This window comes from Dasypus novemcinctus, chromosome 12 (assembly GCF_030445035.2).
Source record: "Dasypus novemcinctus isolate mDasNov1 chromosome 12, mDasNov1.1.hap2, whole genome shotgun sequence".
NCBI lineage: Eukaryota > Metazoa > Chordata > Mammalia > Cingulata > Dasypodidae > Dasypus > Dasypus novemcinctus.
In genome coordinates this window covers 16457837-16473892 of record NC_080684.1, presented here as the reverse complement: position 1 = coordinate 16473892, position 16056 = coordinate 16457837, and the positions used below count along the sequence as shown (strand labels likewise).

Sequence of the window (16056 nt, the reverse complement as noted above, 5' to 3'; positions counted from 1 at the left end):
GAGGGCCAGGGAGGCTGGGGCCCCAGCGCGGAGGGGAAGAGGGGGCCGAGAGCCGCTCTGACCGCTTTTTCTCGTTTCCCTCTGCCCAGGGAAGCCCCGGTGCCGACGGCCCCCCTGGCAGAGACGGTGCTGCTGGAGTCAAGGTGAACGGCGGGCATCGCTGCGCGGGGCACGGGGAGGGCCTCCCCAGGCCGGCCGGGTGCTGTCTATCAGCCTGGAAGGAACTTCTCTCCTTCCCCCTGCTGGGGGCACTCTCTAACCCCAAGACCTCTCTCCCGACAGGGTGATCGTGGTGAGGCCGGGCCCCTGGGTGCTCCAGGAGCCCCCGGGCCCCCTGGCTCTCCTGGACCCGCCGGCCCAACTGGCAAGCAGGGCGACCGCGGAGAAGCCGTGAGTGTCCTCGGCGCGGCGGAGCCGGTGGCGCAGGAGGGGGCCGAGTAGAGGCGGACCCTGGGGCGGGCAGTGTCCGGCCAGGGCGAGGGAGGGGTGCTGGCTTCTCTCTGACGCGCCCCGCTCTCTCCGCAGGGTGCACAGGGCCCCATGGGACCCGCAGGACCGGCTGGAGCCCGGGGAATCGCTGTGAGTGTCTGAGCGCCCCGGGCTGGGCCTGAGCCCCCGACGGGGCGGGCTTGGAGGCTCCTGGGTTCTCCCGGGGTGTGGGTGGGGCCAGCAGGGGTCGGCCCCCACCTGACCCAATCCCTGTCGTCTTGTTCCAGGGCCCTCAAGGCCCCCGAGGTGACAAGGGAGAAGCTGGAGAGGCTGGAGAGAGGGGCCTGAAGGGACACCGTGGCTTCACCGGCCTGCAGGGCCTGCCCGGCCCTCCTGTAAGTGCTGCCGCCCGGGCTCCGCTCCCCGAGGCCTGCCACCCACCCCCAGCCCCCGCGACGTCTTGGGCTCATCCTAAAACTCCCAAAGGGCTGCAGGGAGAGGGAATGGGGGGCACGTGCTGCTCCCCCAGCCCCTAGGAGATGCGCACCTACACAGACCCCGGGAGGCCTCCCGGCCCAAGGATGGAGCCCCGTCGTGCTGACCCCTGCCTCTTGTCTTCTCTACGCAGGGTCCTTCTGGAGACCAAGGTGCTTCTGGCCCTGCCGGTCCTTCTGGCCCTCGAGTAAGTGAGATGGAGCCGGAGCCGGGGGTGGGGTCAGGGCTCTGTGGGTGCTTGGCCAGGGAGGGAGAGGCGGCTGCGCCTGAGGACGCTCGGGGCAAGACGGGCTCGGCGTGACCCAGATGGTGAATGTGAGGGCGCGCCCGGCCATCGGCCTGACCCCTCGGTGGTAGGGTCTACAGAGGCGCTGAGCGGGGCGGGGGAGCCACAGAGCTGTCCTCCTGGTCCATGGCCACGTCGGGCCCGGTCTGGGGGTCCTCGGCCAAGGAACAGGAAGAACTGGAGCAGGCGCGGGCCAGTGCTCTGCAGACTGCCGCCCGCGCGCCCGGCTCCTCCCGACCGCCCCGCGGCGGCCCTTCTCTCACCCTCCCCTCCTTCCGGCTTGCAGGGTCCACCCGGCCCCGTTGGTCCTTCTGGCAAAGACGGCGCTAACGGGATCCCTGGCCCCATCGGGCCTCCTGGCCCCCGGGGACGCTCCGGCGAAACCGGCCCCGCTGTAAGTGTCCCGGTCCCTTCCCTGCTGGCTGCGGCGCCCCCAGCCTCCGGGGGACTCACGTCCGCGGGCGCTCGGGGCCCCTGCAGGGGCGGCAGGCTCGGCTGAGGGCATCCTCCATGCCAAGATCACCCCAGAGGCTCAAGGCATTCGTGATGGGTGTTGGGGGGCGAAAGAGGGGGGATAGTGGAAGCAGCAGCGGAGGTGCTGAGGTTTTCTGGGCGGTCTGGATTCCCATGGGGCCCGCCATAATCCCCTCCCGCCCTTTCCTGCCACGGGCCTGGGAGGAAGACGTTCTAGCACGCTCCAGTGGGTGCGGATGGACGCAGGAGGGGCCCCTCCCACCGGTCCTGGCTCACGCCTCTGCTTCCCACCGCAGGGTCCTCCTGGAAACCCCGGCCCGCCCGGCCCTCCAGGCCCGCCCGGCCCCGGCATCGACATGTCGGCCTTTGCCGGCCTAGGCGCGCGTGAGAAGGGCCCCGACCCCATGCAGTACATGCGGGCCGACGAGGCGGCCGGCACCCTGCGGCAGCACGACGTGGAGGTGGACGCCACGCTCAAGTCCCTCAACAACCAGATCGAGAGCATCCGCAGCCCCGAGGGCTCCCGCAAGAACCCCGCTCGCACCTGCCGGGACCTGAAGCTCTGCCACCCCGAGTGGAAGAGCGGTGAGCCCAGGGGGCGGGGGCTCAGCCCGCAGGGAGGCCAGGGAGGAGACGCCTGCGGCTCAGGGCAGAGCTCACCCAGAGGGTCTGGCTGGTGGTGGCGCCTCCCATCTCACAGCAGGAGACCCGGGCCCACCCGCGGGCAGGCGCGGTTTGCCCTTTGGGCTTGTGCCCTCTTCAGAACTCGGGGCTCTGCCCTTCCTGGCATCCGGGCCCCTCTGAGCATTCCCCCGTCTCCCCTCCCTTCGGGCCGCGCGTGGACGTGGCGCCCAGGCGGGCCTGTCCCCCTCGTTTGTGTCTGACTGGGCCCCCGCGGGGCGTGGCCTCGCCCCCCTGCAGGAGACTACTGGATCGACCCCAACCAGGGCTGCACCCTGGACGCCATAAAGGTCTTCTGCAACATGGAGACCGGCGAGACCTGCGTCTACCCCAACCCCGCCAGCGTGCCCAAGAAGAACTGGTGGAGCAGCAAGAGCAAGGAGAGGCAGCACGTCTGGTTTGGAGAAACCATCAACGGGGGCTTCCACGTGAGTGCCTGACTGTCCTGGGTCGGGGACGGCTCCTGGGCGTCTCCACCTGCTCCCCGCCAGGCAGCTTGTAGCACCTGCTTCACAGCCTCCCCGGTTTACCTCTGGGCTTCAGAAGGAGAGGGACGCACAGGAGAAACGCGTTCTCCCGTGTGGGGAAAGGCCCTCGGAGGCTTGCTCCACGCCCTGGGAGCAAAACTGTCCTCCCCGCTGCCGCTCCCCTGGCGCCCCTCAGCTCCGCCGAACCCTGGCAGCGCGGCCGGCCTCCAGAGCCCCCGGCCCCATGGGGGGCCGGCCTCACACCGCCGCTCTGCGCCCCGCAGTTCAGCTACGGCGATGACGACCTGGCTCCCAGCACCACCAACATCCAGCTGACCTTCCTGCGCCTGCTGTCCTCTGAGGGCTCCCAGAACATCACCTACCACTGCAAGAACAGCATCGCCTACATGGACGAAGCGGCCGGCAACCTCAGGAAGGCCCTGCTCCTCCAGGGCTCCAACGACGTCGAGATCCGGGCTGAGGGCAACAGCAGGTTCACGTACAACGTCCTGAAGGACGGCTGCACGGTGAGCGGGTCCCCCGGCTGCGGTCGCCAGAGAGTCGCGAGGCGATGGGGTCTGGGGGTCGGGCTGGAGCGGGGCGGAGGGTCCACGGAGGCTGTCCCGGCCCTAAACGGACGGGATCATCGGAGGCGAGTGTTTGAGGGGGTGATGCACAGAAGACACGCAGGGTGATGGGAGCGGCCCGTGACTGCTCTGTCTTCTCCACTGGCTCAGCTCCGGGGAAGTCAGGTTCTACCCGGCGGGTTTGGCGACTCTTCTGGAAGTATTTGTGCATTGCATATAAGCATGCCTAAGAGATAAAGCAAAGAGCAGGTCGGAGGGAGGGGAGCTCGCTGCGGGGAGCAGGGAAGGAGGGAGGGGAGGGTGGAGGAGTTGAGCAGAGGTGGCTCCACAGGCTAGGAGCAGGTCCAGGGCGCTCCCCAAACGGGGCTTGCCCTTTGTGTCTGAGGATGCTTGTCTGGTTGCTAGGTCTTGGGGTCCTGGGCAGCTGGCACTGAATTGCAAAGCATCTACTGAATGGTGTCTCCTCTCTTTCTCCCCCTAGAAACACACCGGTAAGTGGGACAAGACGGTCATTGAGTACCGGTCACAGAAGACCTCTCGCCTCCCCATCATTGACATCGCACCCATGGACATAGGAGGGCCTGATCAGGAATTTGGTGCGGACATAGGGCCTGCCTGCTTCTTGTAGAAACCCAAACCCAGAAACAACACAATCCGTTCCAAACCCGAAGGACCCAAGTACTTTCCAATCCCAGTCGCTCTAGGACTCTGCACTGAACGGCTGACCTGACCCGACGTCCATTCATCCCATCCGCGAGCATTTTGGACTTTGATTCCCTCTTTCTGAGAGACCTGAACTGGGCAGACTGCAAAATAAAATCTCGGTGTTCTATTTATTTATTGTCTTCCTGGAAGACCTTTGGGTCAAGGCAGAGGCAGGAAACTAACTGGTGTGAGTCCAATGCCCCCGAGTGACTGCCCCCAGCCCAGGCCGGGGGACCTCCCCTTCAGCCGGGCACAGGAACTGTGTGCGTCCTACACAATGGTGCTATTCTGTGTCAAACACCTCTGTATTTTTTAAAACGTCAATTGATATTAAAGACAAAAAAATTATTGGAAAGTACGTATCGACCTGTGTGTGGTTCTTTGTTTCCTTGGTTCTGCGGGCACAGCCCAACGGCCTCTCGAAGGCTTCTTCTGTTTCCTTCTCCACCTGGTTTGGTGGCCTCACACAAGCATAAACTTTCTTGTTTGTAAACCTTGGCACTGCCTGGCGGCCAGTGGTGAACTGGGACCATAGACCAAGATCTGGGAAGGGAGGCAGGAAAAGAGGGATGGCCTTGTTCTCAAGGGCAAACACTGGGCACGACTTAGGGAACTCAGCTCTGTGGTGGACTGGTGCAAGAGAAGCGGTTCCCTCCAAACTCAGGGGATGAGAGTGTTTGAGGATGGGTGGGAGGGTGCACAGGGGAGTGAGTCCCACAGGCCCCTGGGACAGGTGCACAGAACCACACAGTCTTGGTGATCCATTCGTGTCTTCCTATCAGACTTTCAGGTCAGAGGGAGGTGGGAGCGTTAAACACCCCACCCTCCGGCCTGTTCTTTGTCTCTTAGCCCAGCGCTTACAGCTTCCATGGTCTTCTCCTGGAAAGCAGGCTGTGGAATTGGTGCCCTCCCACTTCTCCCTGCTTACCAGGGGTCCCCTGCTTTTCATTGTCCTGTGTGTGCGTGGTAAAAGTGAGGGCGCTGTCACCTCCCTGGTGGGACAGAGGGACCGTGATGTGCAAGGTGGCCAAGAGAGAGAAAAACCAATCAGAATCAGTGACGGGAGACGTCTGTAAAATAAATTTCAAAAGATATTTGGCACTGCTAACAATTCAGAGAGCCATCCACTGCTCATTCTCTCACACCTTAAAACTAATAGCTCACCCTTTCTCCTATCCCTGACCTTTTTTCTCTAGATTCAGGTTGACAGCTCATCTACTAAGGAAATAATAAGAATAAAACTTTTATTGGGTTGGTTTGTATGTATTAATACCCAACTTGTGGTATAAATTTTGTTGAATGAAGTGTATCTTAACAGGGTTATTTCATTACAAAAACCATACTTAAACTAGCTATCTCATAGTTTAAACAATATTTCCACCTACCACGAGAGCTCCTGAGGGCAAGGGAGAGGGCCGGGGAGGCGGGGAGGCTTCCGGACACTTGTTCAGACGGCATTTCAGCAGCCTCGCTGCGCTGACGTCCAGCCCTCGGTCGGCGTGAAAGCCCTAGGTGCCGCTGGCTTTCCTGTTCCAGGACAGCGCCGAGTCGCTTAGTCCGAGAGCCCAGTGACCGTTTGTACCAGGATGCCCAGGTGATCCCCCACGGTCCACCCACTTCCTGGGTAGCTGGCAGAACCTAGAAGTGGAAGCAACTGCCCCACGAGGAATCAAGGAGTGAGCCAGAGGGAAGCGCTCCAGGCCAGCGCGGCAGGGAACACCGAGCCCGCATCTTCCTGCCTCTATGCTCAAATCCAGACGGTCCCGACCGGGTCCCAGCGAGGAGGGGGGCACAACCCGGTTCTTACTAATTCCCAGGATCCCTGATGCCCCAGGAACGTCAGCAGGCATCTCCAGTCAGAATAATCTCAGATAAATCCCCAGCTCTGGCAGTGCGGAGGGGCAGACCTGGCCTACTAATTGTGGCTGGGGTACTTTTCCTCTCCTGAGCGTCTGCTTCCTCATTTCTGTGTCTGTCATCAAAAAAATGTACAAGAGGGGTCACGAGTCTGAGCTCCAGCTAAGATTTACTCTATGATTTACCCACTGGATGCCAGGTAAATCACAGAATAACTTCTAAAAAAGTGGAGGAGAGAACCGTAAAGGAGGGCTGTATGTGGTGAAGAATGGGAGAAAGGGATGTTACTTGTCAAAGAAAGAACAAGGGTTATTTTGCCCAGAGAAAACATTTGAGGCACTGTAGACCCATGTAAAGCTTTTAAACAAAATGGGTCTTTTAAAAATAATTAGCTTCATACTTGGGGTTAGAACCCCTAACAGGATAGTTGACTCAGAAGGGACATGGGGCAACTAGGGCTGCAGAATAGGTGGTAGAGGTAAACTGTGTCCTACACAGTGCCTGCTGAGTTTAAAAGGTTAGTGATGATGTTTTAATCCCTGGACAAAAGACATCAGAAATGCCATCTTTGGCTATTCGGTAGGTGCTCAATATTCATTGAAGAATGGAGATTTCTATATGCTGCGACTGTTAGAGTGTGGTTTAGATTTAGAAAGAAGGGGTGCTGTGAAGTTACAGGGAAAAGAGATCTCTTGCAAAGGTTTACCTCCAGGAAACACACTCTTTTCCAAATTTTGGTCCCCTAGAGATGTAGAGGTTCTTGCAATGACACCCGATGCAATGACACCACTCCCCCCTTTCTCTTTTGGAGTTGCTAGAGCAAATTACAAACATCTGTTGAAGGCTTGAGGGATACTGTGATAAAACCAGGGGGCATCCCGGTGTGCCATTGGGTATGCTAAGGAACAAGAATAGAAATAGCTGTGAGGATTCACAGCATTGAGCTCAGACGTAATGCTCTGTTTTAAACATTTAAGTGCTCTCATCTGAATATCAGAGCTACCCTTTAAAGTAATATAGAGAAGTCTGCTGAGGCTGTCATAGCAAGATGATTCCAAACTGAACTAATGGCATGAGTAGCTTTTTCAAAATTACATGAAAAATACCCTAGGAACTCCTTGGAAAATGAGAAGAGAGAAAAGGTAGCATGTGAACATCTTCAGGTGCCTGCTTAGGGCAACATTCTCGGAAATGGGGCCCATTTCTCCTGGGTGGCAATGTCCATCATTGGCACAACACATTCTTCACACATAGACACCATTAAATGATAATCACACTGAAGCCACTGCCATCCTACAGCTTTTGGGTGATTCAGTCATGGGCAATGTCAGCCAGTCATGAAACTGAGCTTCAGTGTCAAGATCCAGAGTGTAAAAATCACAAAGCAAATATGGAGAACCAAGTTATGGGAATAGAGGCAAAAATGAATACACAAGCCCGGCCTCCAGCTCCTGCTCTGCCAGGGCTTCCCAGGGCTGCGGTGCCGCGCTGGAGCCCTCTTTGGCGGAGCTCTCAAAGCCGACTACGCAAGCTTCCCAGCTGCATTCGCTCACCTCGGGGCTGGTAGTAAACTCCTTAGGCTTGGAGGGCAGAGACATACCAAAAACCCCAGACCAGGTCCTCTTTGTTGAGGACTAAAGGCAGCTGGCAGGGAGGAGAAGTCACTCAAACACGATGTGCCCAAAGATGTATCTGGTAATACGTTCCTCAGGGAAGCAGTGTCCTGCGTCCCGTGTGTAGCTCTGGCTTGCTTCTTCTAACTCCTCTCTCTTTTGAAAGAGCAACAGGGTGGCCTCTTGCCACTTGGAGCAGATGGGAGAGGAGGGTGTGGCCGCCTTCTGGGACAGGCACTCACAGGGACAGGAGTACCAAAGGGTTCCCTGTTTCCTTCCCATCCTGGGCTAACCTGCTTAGTAGGTCACTATTCCATGGTCCCCCAGAAGTACCTCCTAAGACATCCAATCAGAGAAGACAGACGAATGAAAAGCAGGATTTATTTTTCTACCAAATCTCCAATCCGTGTTCCAGCCAACGGATGAAGGATAAATCAAGCTCCACATAGAGAATCTTGGTAAAAACAATTTTATCTTTCTACAGAGAAAAAAATGAATTTTTTTTCTTTCCCCTTTTTCTCCTTTCTCTCTTAAAAGTTCCTAGGTGTCTGGGAACAGATGAAAAAATTCACATTCTGAATGGTCTGTGTGTTTTCTTCTTCTGGGTAAACGGCCCTCCCTGCTCCCGTTACTACCCAGACGAGACACGGAACAGGCCCATGGCTGCGCTGACAGTCCCATGTCCACGCTATCCCACAGCCTGATGACTGAGGACTACGGGGTGATTTCAATTTATAATGCCCTAAGGACAGGTGAACAGATCTGCATTAGATTTTCGAACCTTTCCTGAGCGCCTGTTTTTTGTTGGGCACAAGGCTGGGCAGGGGCAGTGAGAGTGCTGGCTCGGAGGAACCTGAACGGCGCTGTGGAGGAGTTCCTCCCCCAGGGCCAGGAGGACGCTCGCCGGGTACCGGGGGCAGGCACGCAACTCGGGCTCTAGGAACACAGGCTGCGTTCTCTTCTGACAGGTCAGCAGGACCCAGAGCAGTTTCTAAACAGCCGTGGAATTTGCGCCACAATCCACGTAGTGATGTGTCTCCAAGGAGCTCTGGGTCATTCGGCCAATGTACGAAATCTTCACTGAAGTTCTAGGGGAAAAAAAACAAGAAGGATTTTTCCCCCAAATAATGCCTTGCAAGTTCAAGCAACAATCCCTGCGGACCCCAGACACACCCTGGCAGTTACATGGCCAGGGACACAGTGCCACACAGTGACCCCCTAATCCAGTGCTTCTCGACTGGGGGCGATTCTGCCCCACAGGGGACTTGTGGCAACGTCTGGTCGTCACAGCGTGGTAGGGGGTGTCGAGGTATACTGCCATTTAGTGGGTGGAGGCCAGGATGCTGCCAACAGCCTACAGAGTGCAGGGCGGCCCCGCCAACGAAGAACTGTCTGGCCCCAAATGTCCCTGGTGCCGAGGGTGAGAAGTCCTGCTCTAAGCCCTCCTATTTGAAATACTTCCATCAGATCCTCCTCACCTGCAGATTCAACAATCATGGTCCCAGGGAAAACCCTCCTGGTCCGACATGTGGTGTTCTGTGTAGCTGGCACTGGGACCTAGAGAGCACGTCTGACCAAACGCCCAGGACTTCCACCTTGACAGAGCCTTTCTGCTCTTCACTAATCTCAGTAAGATTCTAGAGGGATCGTGAAGGTTTTCTACACAAGACCCCGTCTGACGGAGAAAACAGTGTGTTCTCCTGCTTCCTGTGAGCCTAGGGATCTGTGAAGGCCTCTGGACGCCGTGTCTGGAGGACACCGAGGGCCTACGGGGTCAGCGTCTATAAGGCACCGGGCGCCCCTCTCTGCCTGGGTGCCTCTGCCTGGGCCACACTCTCACCTCCCGAGCAAAGGGGGTCGCTCTCACGGCCTGACAGTCCAGGCCCTAACGCAGAGGCCGTGGGGACGGGGGAGGAGCGACGTACCGCATGAAGACCACGATGTTGTGCACCAGGATCTCAGGGAACGTGCATAAGAAGCTGCCGGACAGCAAACAGCACACGGTCAGTTAAAGGGAGGAGAACGTGCAGCAGGACGCCGACTCGCACCGTCAAACCGAGGCACAGCCGGTCCTGACTGTAACCCCTTCCCTCCCCCAGCCCCAGACATGAACGCTGCCAAAGCCCCCGGGATCCAAGCCCCCAAAGTCGCCTTCTCATCCTCCCGCGTCATGATGCCTTTTTTTTTTTTTTTAATTTAAATCCATCATGAAAATGGTGGCGTTTAGCTGCTTGGCAATGCATCTAGTGGCTCAGTGTTCTCTCTTAGAAACCCTAGCATGTCAGTCACATATCATATGATACATCCTCTAAATAAATCTCAGGGCAGTCCAAACTGGGGGTCCTGCAGATTAAAGGCTGGGATTTAAGGCAGGACCAGGCCCCAATCAACCGGGTTGAATCCCTTTAGTTCAGCAGAGCACATGCATCCAGAGAACGTTCTCCTTACTACACATAGGAGAATGGTTCTCCCATCTCAGCCTTCACGGTGAAGTTCACCTGAAAATAAAACACCAGAGTCAGCCTGAGGCCCGAGAAGGTTCGACACACTGCAATTCAGCCACCCACAACCCACAGACCCTCGGCTGTTCTTCCATCACATACAAAGTATTTCCCCAAGACTGCCCCTGAATCGGCCTTGAAGCCTCTAATGTATTTCCAAGGTCTTCCCTTCTGAGGCCAGTGGACATGAGCTTATGATAGTGCCTCTTCGTGATCTGTAGCATCTCTCTTCCTCTTACAAATTAATTTCCTCTCCAAATACCTAAATGTTAGTTGGTAATTTTCACAATTTTTCATAATTACAGGGCCCTTGAGGTCTTCCTCATCAACCGGGTCTTTCAAGAGGAAATGAGAAGAGGAAGGGAAAGTAACGAGGCTACAGCGTTCCCACAATCCCTGCTCCTCTCCTGGACGTGGGGGCCAGGGTCCTGAAATGACAGCGTACCCGTCGGTCGCTGCGCGGCGGAATGAGGGAGACGTTGCCTGTCGCGTAGGTGCCCACCACGGTGTTCATGTACTGAACCTGACTGGACAGGCTGGTCACTGCCACCGAGTAGAAGTTGGCGTTCCTGATTTTCAGGGTGGCCTGCATCAGGGCAAACGACAAAGCAAGTCGAAGCGTCCTCGGTCCAAGACCTGGAAGGAGCACGACCCAGGAAGTGGGGCCTGACGTCTTACCATGATGCTGAGGATTACAACGGAGTCTTCCCGATTGAACATGACGTTCACGACTTTGATGCCATCCTCATCCACGAGGACCGAGTGTGGAAACAGGAAGAAAACCACCAAGCCAGACGCCAGAAGACAGAGCAGGACGGACAGGAAGACATACTGCTTACTGCAAACGACAAAGCGCATGACTGACCCGGGCAGTCAGATATCAAGGTCTAACCACTCCAGAGAAAATGCAAAACCAGGTGTGAGGGGAGAGTGGAAGGAAAGTACAAAGAGCCAGAGACCAGAAACCAGGCAAGCAAGAGTAGCAAGGGAGAAGCTTTTTTTTTTTTTTTTTTTTAAGGAGGTACCAAGGAATTGAATCTGGGACCTTGTACATTGAAGCAGGCTCTCAGCCACTGAGCAATACCTGCTCCCCATGGAAGAAGCCTTTTTAAATCCTGTTGAATGACTTTCACGCCATGGAAAGAGAAGCTGGAGAGAGGAGCTGTGTGGACAAAGACATTTCCTCACCTCCCACAGCAACCCTCTTCTCCAATCCATTTCTTCCACTTGGCACTGAGAACATTTCGAGCTTCAAGGTTCCTTCCCCAGATTGTGATAAGGGCAGAAATATCTTGCTTAAGCAACAGTAATTACAGGAAATGGGGGAATTTGCAAGAACAGATTCACTTCACTTTGCAAAAAGTTAACCGGCATTCACCTCTATATAAAAAAGTTAACTGACATTCGCCTCTATATAAAAAGGGACCAGGGACAGAAGTAGGCCTTAACAGGAGAGGCAGGTTAACTCACGTTCTCTGAGGGCGCAATCTCTGATCACTGTGTGGGATCAAAGCCACCAGCTCGTTTACTTGCTCTAGAAAAGAAATAAACAATGACTTTGTAAATCCCAGGTGTTGGCAGTACTTTCCGTCACATCTCACATCAGCTTGCCACCACCAAATACTCATGTGGAATTGACATTTCCAAAACACTAGCCACACATTTGGGTCTCACGAACAAGAAACAAGGAAATCTATAGAGGGCTACAGATTACAAAACATCTATCCAGTGCTGCCGGGGCAGCAAAATGCAAGTTGGGAAATCTGGGATCATATTCTGGCTTCACCATGGCCTTGGGAAAGCCATCTAACTTCTCTAGATCACTGTCTCCTTGCCTGGAGGCCTTGGGGAACTGGTTTCTAAGGTTCTGACCAGTCTAAACCTCTGCAGCTTTCTGCCTAAGCTGTTAAGACTTTCTGAGTGCCAACTCAGTAAAAGATAATCCTGCACCCAATCCAGTCTCCACATGAGAGCTTTTCTAGCCTTTGTTTTTCACTCCCTATTTGGTAGACTTTTCAGGCCATGGGCAGTTAATCATTCACTATATGCTTCCTTGAAAAGAAGCTTCCGAGATGGTTGTCCCAAAACTTTGCCAGTCCTATGAGTGAGAGCAATAAAGAAGTGTCCCTGTCAACAAACTCCATAATGAAGAATGGAATGGACCTTCTAAGCCACAGAAACAAAGCAAAAGGGTGGAAGTTAAGAAAAAGAGGCTTTCAAATATAAGGAGACCCAGAAAAGTTGTGGCACCTGTCCAAGGTCAGCAAGCGGCTGAGGCGACCCTGCTACGGCGCAGTGTAAGTGACTAGGGTATCAGGCAAATAAGAATACCCCTGGGGCTATCTTGGGATTCTTCTTGGGAACCACCCCTCCTTCATTCCCAAAGGTTCTCACCTGTTGGTATGTAGCCAGTCCCCCTGGCACGTGAGACAGGTGATGCTGTCTCGTCCCGTGAACTCCACATACGGGAACTGAGCAATGGCTTCTTCTTGCTCTCGTTCAGCCCAAAAGTCCTCCCTGTCATCTTCTTTCTTCCGCTTGCAGGAAGGGGGACGAGCAGAGGCAGAATGCTGGGACCCCATGCCCGCGACGTGCCACCTGTGTCATGACCTAGGATGCAACGAGGCCAGTCAGTACAAGTCAGCGTCCGCACACTGGGTCACGGGAGAAAAAGCCATTTGTTTCTATTTGAGAAGCGAAAAACACCCACACAAAACCACCAAATGGCCCTCTTGAGTGTGATACCAACACCAGCTGCATTTCCACCAGGACCGTCGCTCTGTAGCAATGCTTCCCAGCCCCGAGCTGCATTCGCCAACCTGCCCAGCTCCTCACCGCCCCGGGCGTCGGGGCTTCTCAGTTTCCACCCGCCCCAGCTTCGCCCTTCCTTTACACTGTTTGTGCAAACTGCCCTCCTCGATAAAGCCTTCTTGGACAAACAACAGGCATCCAATTAGCAACAGCCTGAGCGAGCCCTTACTCTCCCCCACTCTCAGCGCCGCGAGGCGGGCTGAGGTCACACCCCCTGGCAAAAGGCGGCGCTCCGAGCCCACCCGTCGCCCGAACAGAAAGGACTGCCGCGTTCCCGGACCTCCAGGACACGAATTCCTGGCAGCCCCTCTCCGGGACGCTCCGGGCCACTTGCTTGGATCCCGCCCGCGTACCTGCCTCCTACTCTCTCGGAGCGTCTCGCCCTCTGCGCACGCGTCGAACGCCTGTGACCGGTTGGCTGGCTCGGGGGACGCCGGCGTGCTCGCACGCATGCGCTCCTCGCGGCGCAGGCGGCCCACCCGCCCAGGTGTCGTGTCCGCGCGGCGCCGGTAGAGGGCGGCAGAGAGCAGGGGAGAGCCGCGCAGCGCGGGGCGGGCGTAGGGGAGCGCGGGGAGAGGCTGGCTCTCGGCTCTCCTCCGAAAGCGCTTAGAAAGGCTCTGTTAAGATTCTGGAGATGGCAGTCTGTCTGCCGGGGACTGGGGGTAGAGGTGAGGGAGGGGGAAGAGCTGCTGGCAGCAAATCCATTCTCGGCTTTTTTTTTTTTTTCTTGTTTCATAGTGGGGCAGGAGATTGAACCCCGGACCTCGCATGTAGGAAGCAGGCGCTTAACCACTGAGCCACCTGGGCTGTCCCGAGTTGGTTTTTTTGTTTGTTTGTTGTTTTTTAGTTTTTAGGAGGCACCAGGGAACGCATCTGGGACCTTCCATGCAGGAAGCAGGCGCTCAACCGCTTGAGGGTCCAAACATGAGTAGGACACAGAGCCTGCCCTCAGTCCGAGAAGGGAAGGGAACATTTCTACAGACCACTCCAGTAATGTGGGTGAAGTGCTGGTGGAGGGCCCGCGAAGAGGAGGGACAGCTGGCCCAGCAAGGGGAAGCTTCAGCAGGGAGCCAGGCGGGCTCTCACAGGCAGGGGTGGCAGGGTAGGTGCAGGGGGCAGCAGAACCGCCTCTTCCCCGGCCCCTCAGGGCAAGTCGTGCCCATGAGGGGCTAGTCAACGCTTATCAACGGTGGGCACGTTTCTTGGTCGGCACAGCCAGGTTGAGTTTAAGCTACAGCAGAAGGAAGGGAGGGCGTTGGGTAGGCAGGTGGAGTTATTAAGGATGACAGCGGGGCAGAGAGTAAATTCTGAAACGGCGTAAGTGAGGGGCCTGCTCGGCAATGAACAGCGACGCTGGTGCCTCTGAGGTCACCCCACCTCCGCGTCTCCCTCGTTCTCCTCTCGAGATGCCAGGGCACTCCTGCTATCTAGTCACCGACCCCGCCATTGGCCTCTGTCACCCACGCTTGGTGCTTGTCCTTCCTCTCCTCAGGGAAGGTCATCTGTGAAATTGGGAGAGAGCTCGCTTCTCATACTGGTCCCCATCCGCCCACAGAGCCTGCAGAAAAGGTTCTTCACCTTTGTCGTTCCACGGACGCCTTTGCCAGTCCGGTGAAAACCACGGACCCCTGACTAAGCCCACGGTGCACCATGTGCTGTTTAATAAACACATCGCACCCGCACCCGCACGTCCCCACGGGAATGTTTTTTGAATTTAAATTCCAGCTCGCTGACCTCTTGTTAAGAACCCCTGCTGTAGAGTAAGAAGGAACCGGGAGCCATCGCTCCTCTTCTGTCACGCCCTGGGCACACCACTCCTTCTGCCTGAAATCCTTTCTTCATCGCTCTCCTTGCACGTTCCAAACCACTTTATATTTATCTTCCTTACTGACACAAATCTGATTTTCTTGGGGGCAGCAATATACTCCACTAAAACTACATTTTCTAGCCTCCCTTCCAGATAGCGCTGGCCGTGCGACAACGGCTCTGGCCAGGGAGCTCTAAGCAGAGGCTGTCGAGCGAGGCTTGCAGGAGACCGCTTTAAAAGGCATGGATTTAGTATCCTGGCTAATAAAACAAATACCGTACAATGGCTTGGCTTCAACAACTGGAAACTTCGGGCTCACAGTTTTGAACCTAGAAAAAGTCCAAATTGGAGGCATCAGCAAGGCGATGCTCTCCTCAAAGGCTGTGGCGTTTGGGGCCGGCTGCCAGTCACCCTTGTCCTTGACTTTCCTGTCACATGGCAGTGTCTTCTCCTTTCTCTTCCACGTCCTGCTGACTTCCGGCTTCTGACTGCTCTCTGTCCAATTTCCTTTAGTTACAAGGACTTCAGCCACTTTGGGCTAAGGCCCATCCTCATTCAGTTTGGGCACACCTTAACTAATAATGTCTTCAAAACTCCTATTTACAAATGGACCAGGCCCGTGGGGTTGGGACCTGAAAACGCCTTTTGTGGGGGCCATGACTCAATCCCCAAGAGGGATGGAGACTCAACTGGCCCTTTGACCTTCCTTTTCTCCTACTTGGAATTTGGACTCGATGTTGGCGATGGGGCAGCCATTTTGTGACCATGAGGCAAGAAACACATGCAATGGAAGGCTGGGTAGAAGGCTAAAAGAAGCTTGGGTTCTTGATGGTATTGTGGAGCGAGAATTGGTGCCTAAATGGACTATCTTCTGATTTCTCATTGCTTGAGAAAAATAACTCTCTAAAATTAGTTCAGCCTGTTTTCTGGGTTTCTCTTTCTCTCGCTGGGATGAGATCTTAAAAGGTACAGACACAGAGCTAAAAGAGGGGGAAGGCTGGATCTTAACAGTCAGACTGCAGCTTATTCCCTCATAACCACACACCTCGGAGGCCTTACTTAGGTTTCTATCCGCTTCCAACCGTAGCCCGCAGAGCCCTTAGAGAGATGGGAGGCCCCTTGCCTGTCTGAAGCCTGTCTTTCAAGTTTGGCTTTCCTTTCTGAGGAACTGCCTGAGACAGGCCACGGATCCACTTTTGAGTGCTGCTCTTCAGTCCCAGGGTTACCGCCTTGCCCTGGGGCCCCTGACACCCTGCCAGAACAGCAGGCAATAGGCCTGAGGCCCAGGTTACAGGTGGAGATTTCGGTGGTTGCCTGGGCCGACCCGGAAGCAGGGAAATTGA

General features: G+C 55.8%; 2 protein-coding genes across 3 annotated transcripts in view; one reads left to right on the top strand and one right to left on the bottom strand.

The window, feature by feature from the left end:
• Window positions 1-4480, top strand: part of COL2A1 (collagen type II alpha 1 chain) — a 29380-nt gene extending 24900 nt beyond the window's left edge. For both annotated transcript variants that reach the window (XM_058307890.1, XM_058307889.1), the window contains 10 exons: window positions 90-143; window positions 283-390; window positions 526-579; window positions 717-824; window positions 1058-1111; window positions 1497-1604; window positions 1981-2269; window positions 2606-2793; window positions 3117-3359; window positions 3901-4480. In XM_058307890.1, the coding sequence (XP_058163873.1) occupies window positions 90-143; window positions 283-390; window positions 526-579; window positions 717-824; window positions 1058-1111; window positions 1497-1604; window positions 1981-2269; window positions 2606-2793; window positions 3117-3359; window positions 3901-4047 (1353 nt within the window). In that variant the 3' untranslated portion in view covers window positions 4048-4480. The remainder of the gene's footprint in view (window positions 1-89; window positions 144-282; window positions 391-525; window positions 580-716; window positions 825-1057; window positions 1112-1496; window positions 1605-1980; window positions 2270-2605; window positions 2794-3116; window positions 3360-3900) is intronic.
• A 3475-nt stretch (window positions 4481-7955) lies between these two features.
• Window positions 7956-13241, bottom strand: TMEM106C (transmembrane protein 106C). The gene is given in 9 exon segments (XM_023592274.3): window positions 7956-8682; window positions 9520-9573; window positions 10043-10092; window positions 10541-10681; window positions 10774-10933; window positions 11566-11629; window positions 12490-12511; window positions 12513-12705; window positions 13149-13241. Coding segments are annotated over 8 exon segments (753 nt in total). The 5' UTR covers window positions 12678-12705; window positions 13149-13241; the 3' UTR covers window positions 7956-8585.
• Window positions 13242-16056: the final 2815 nt, after the last annotated feature.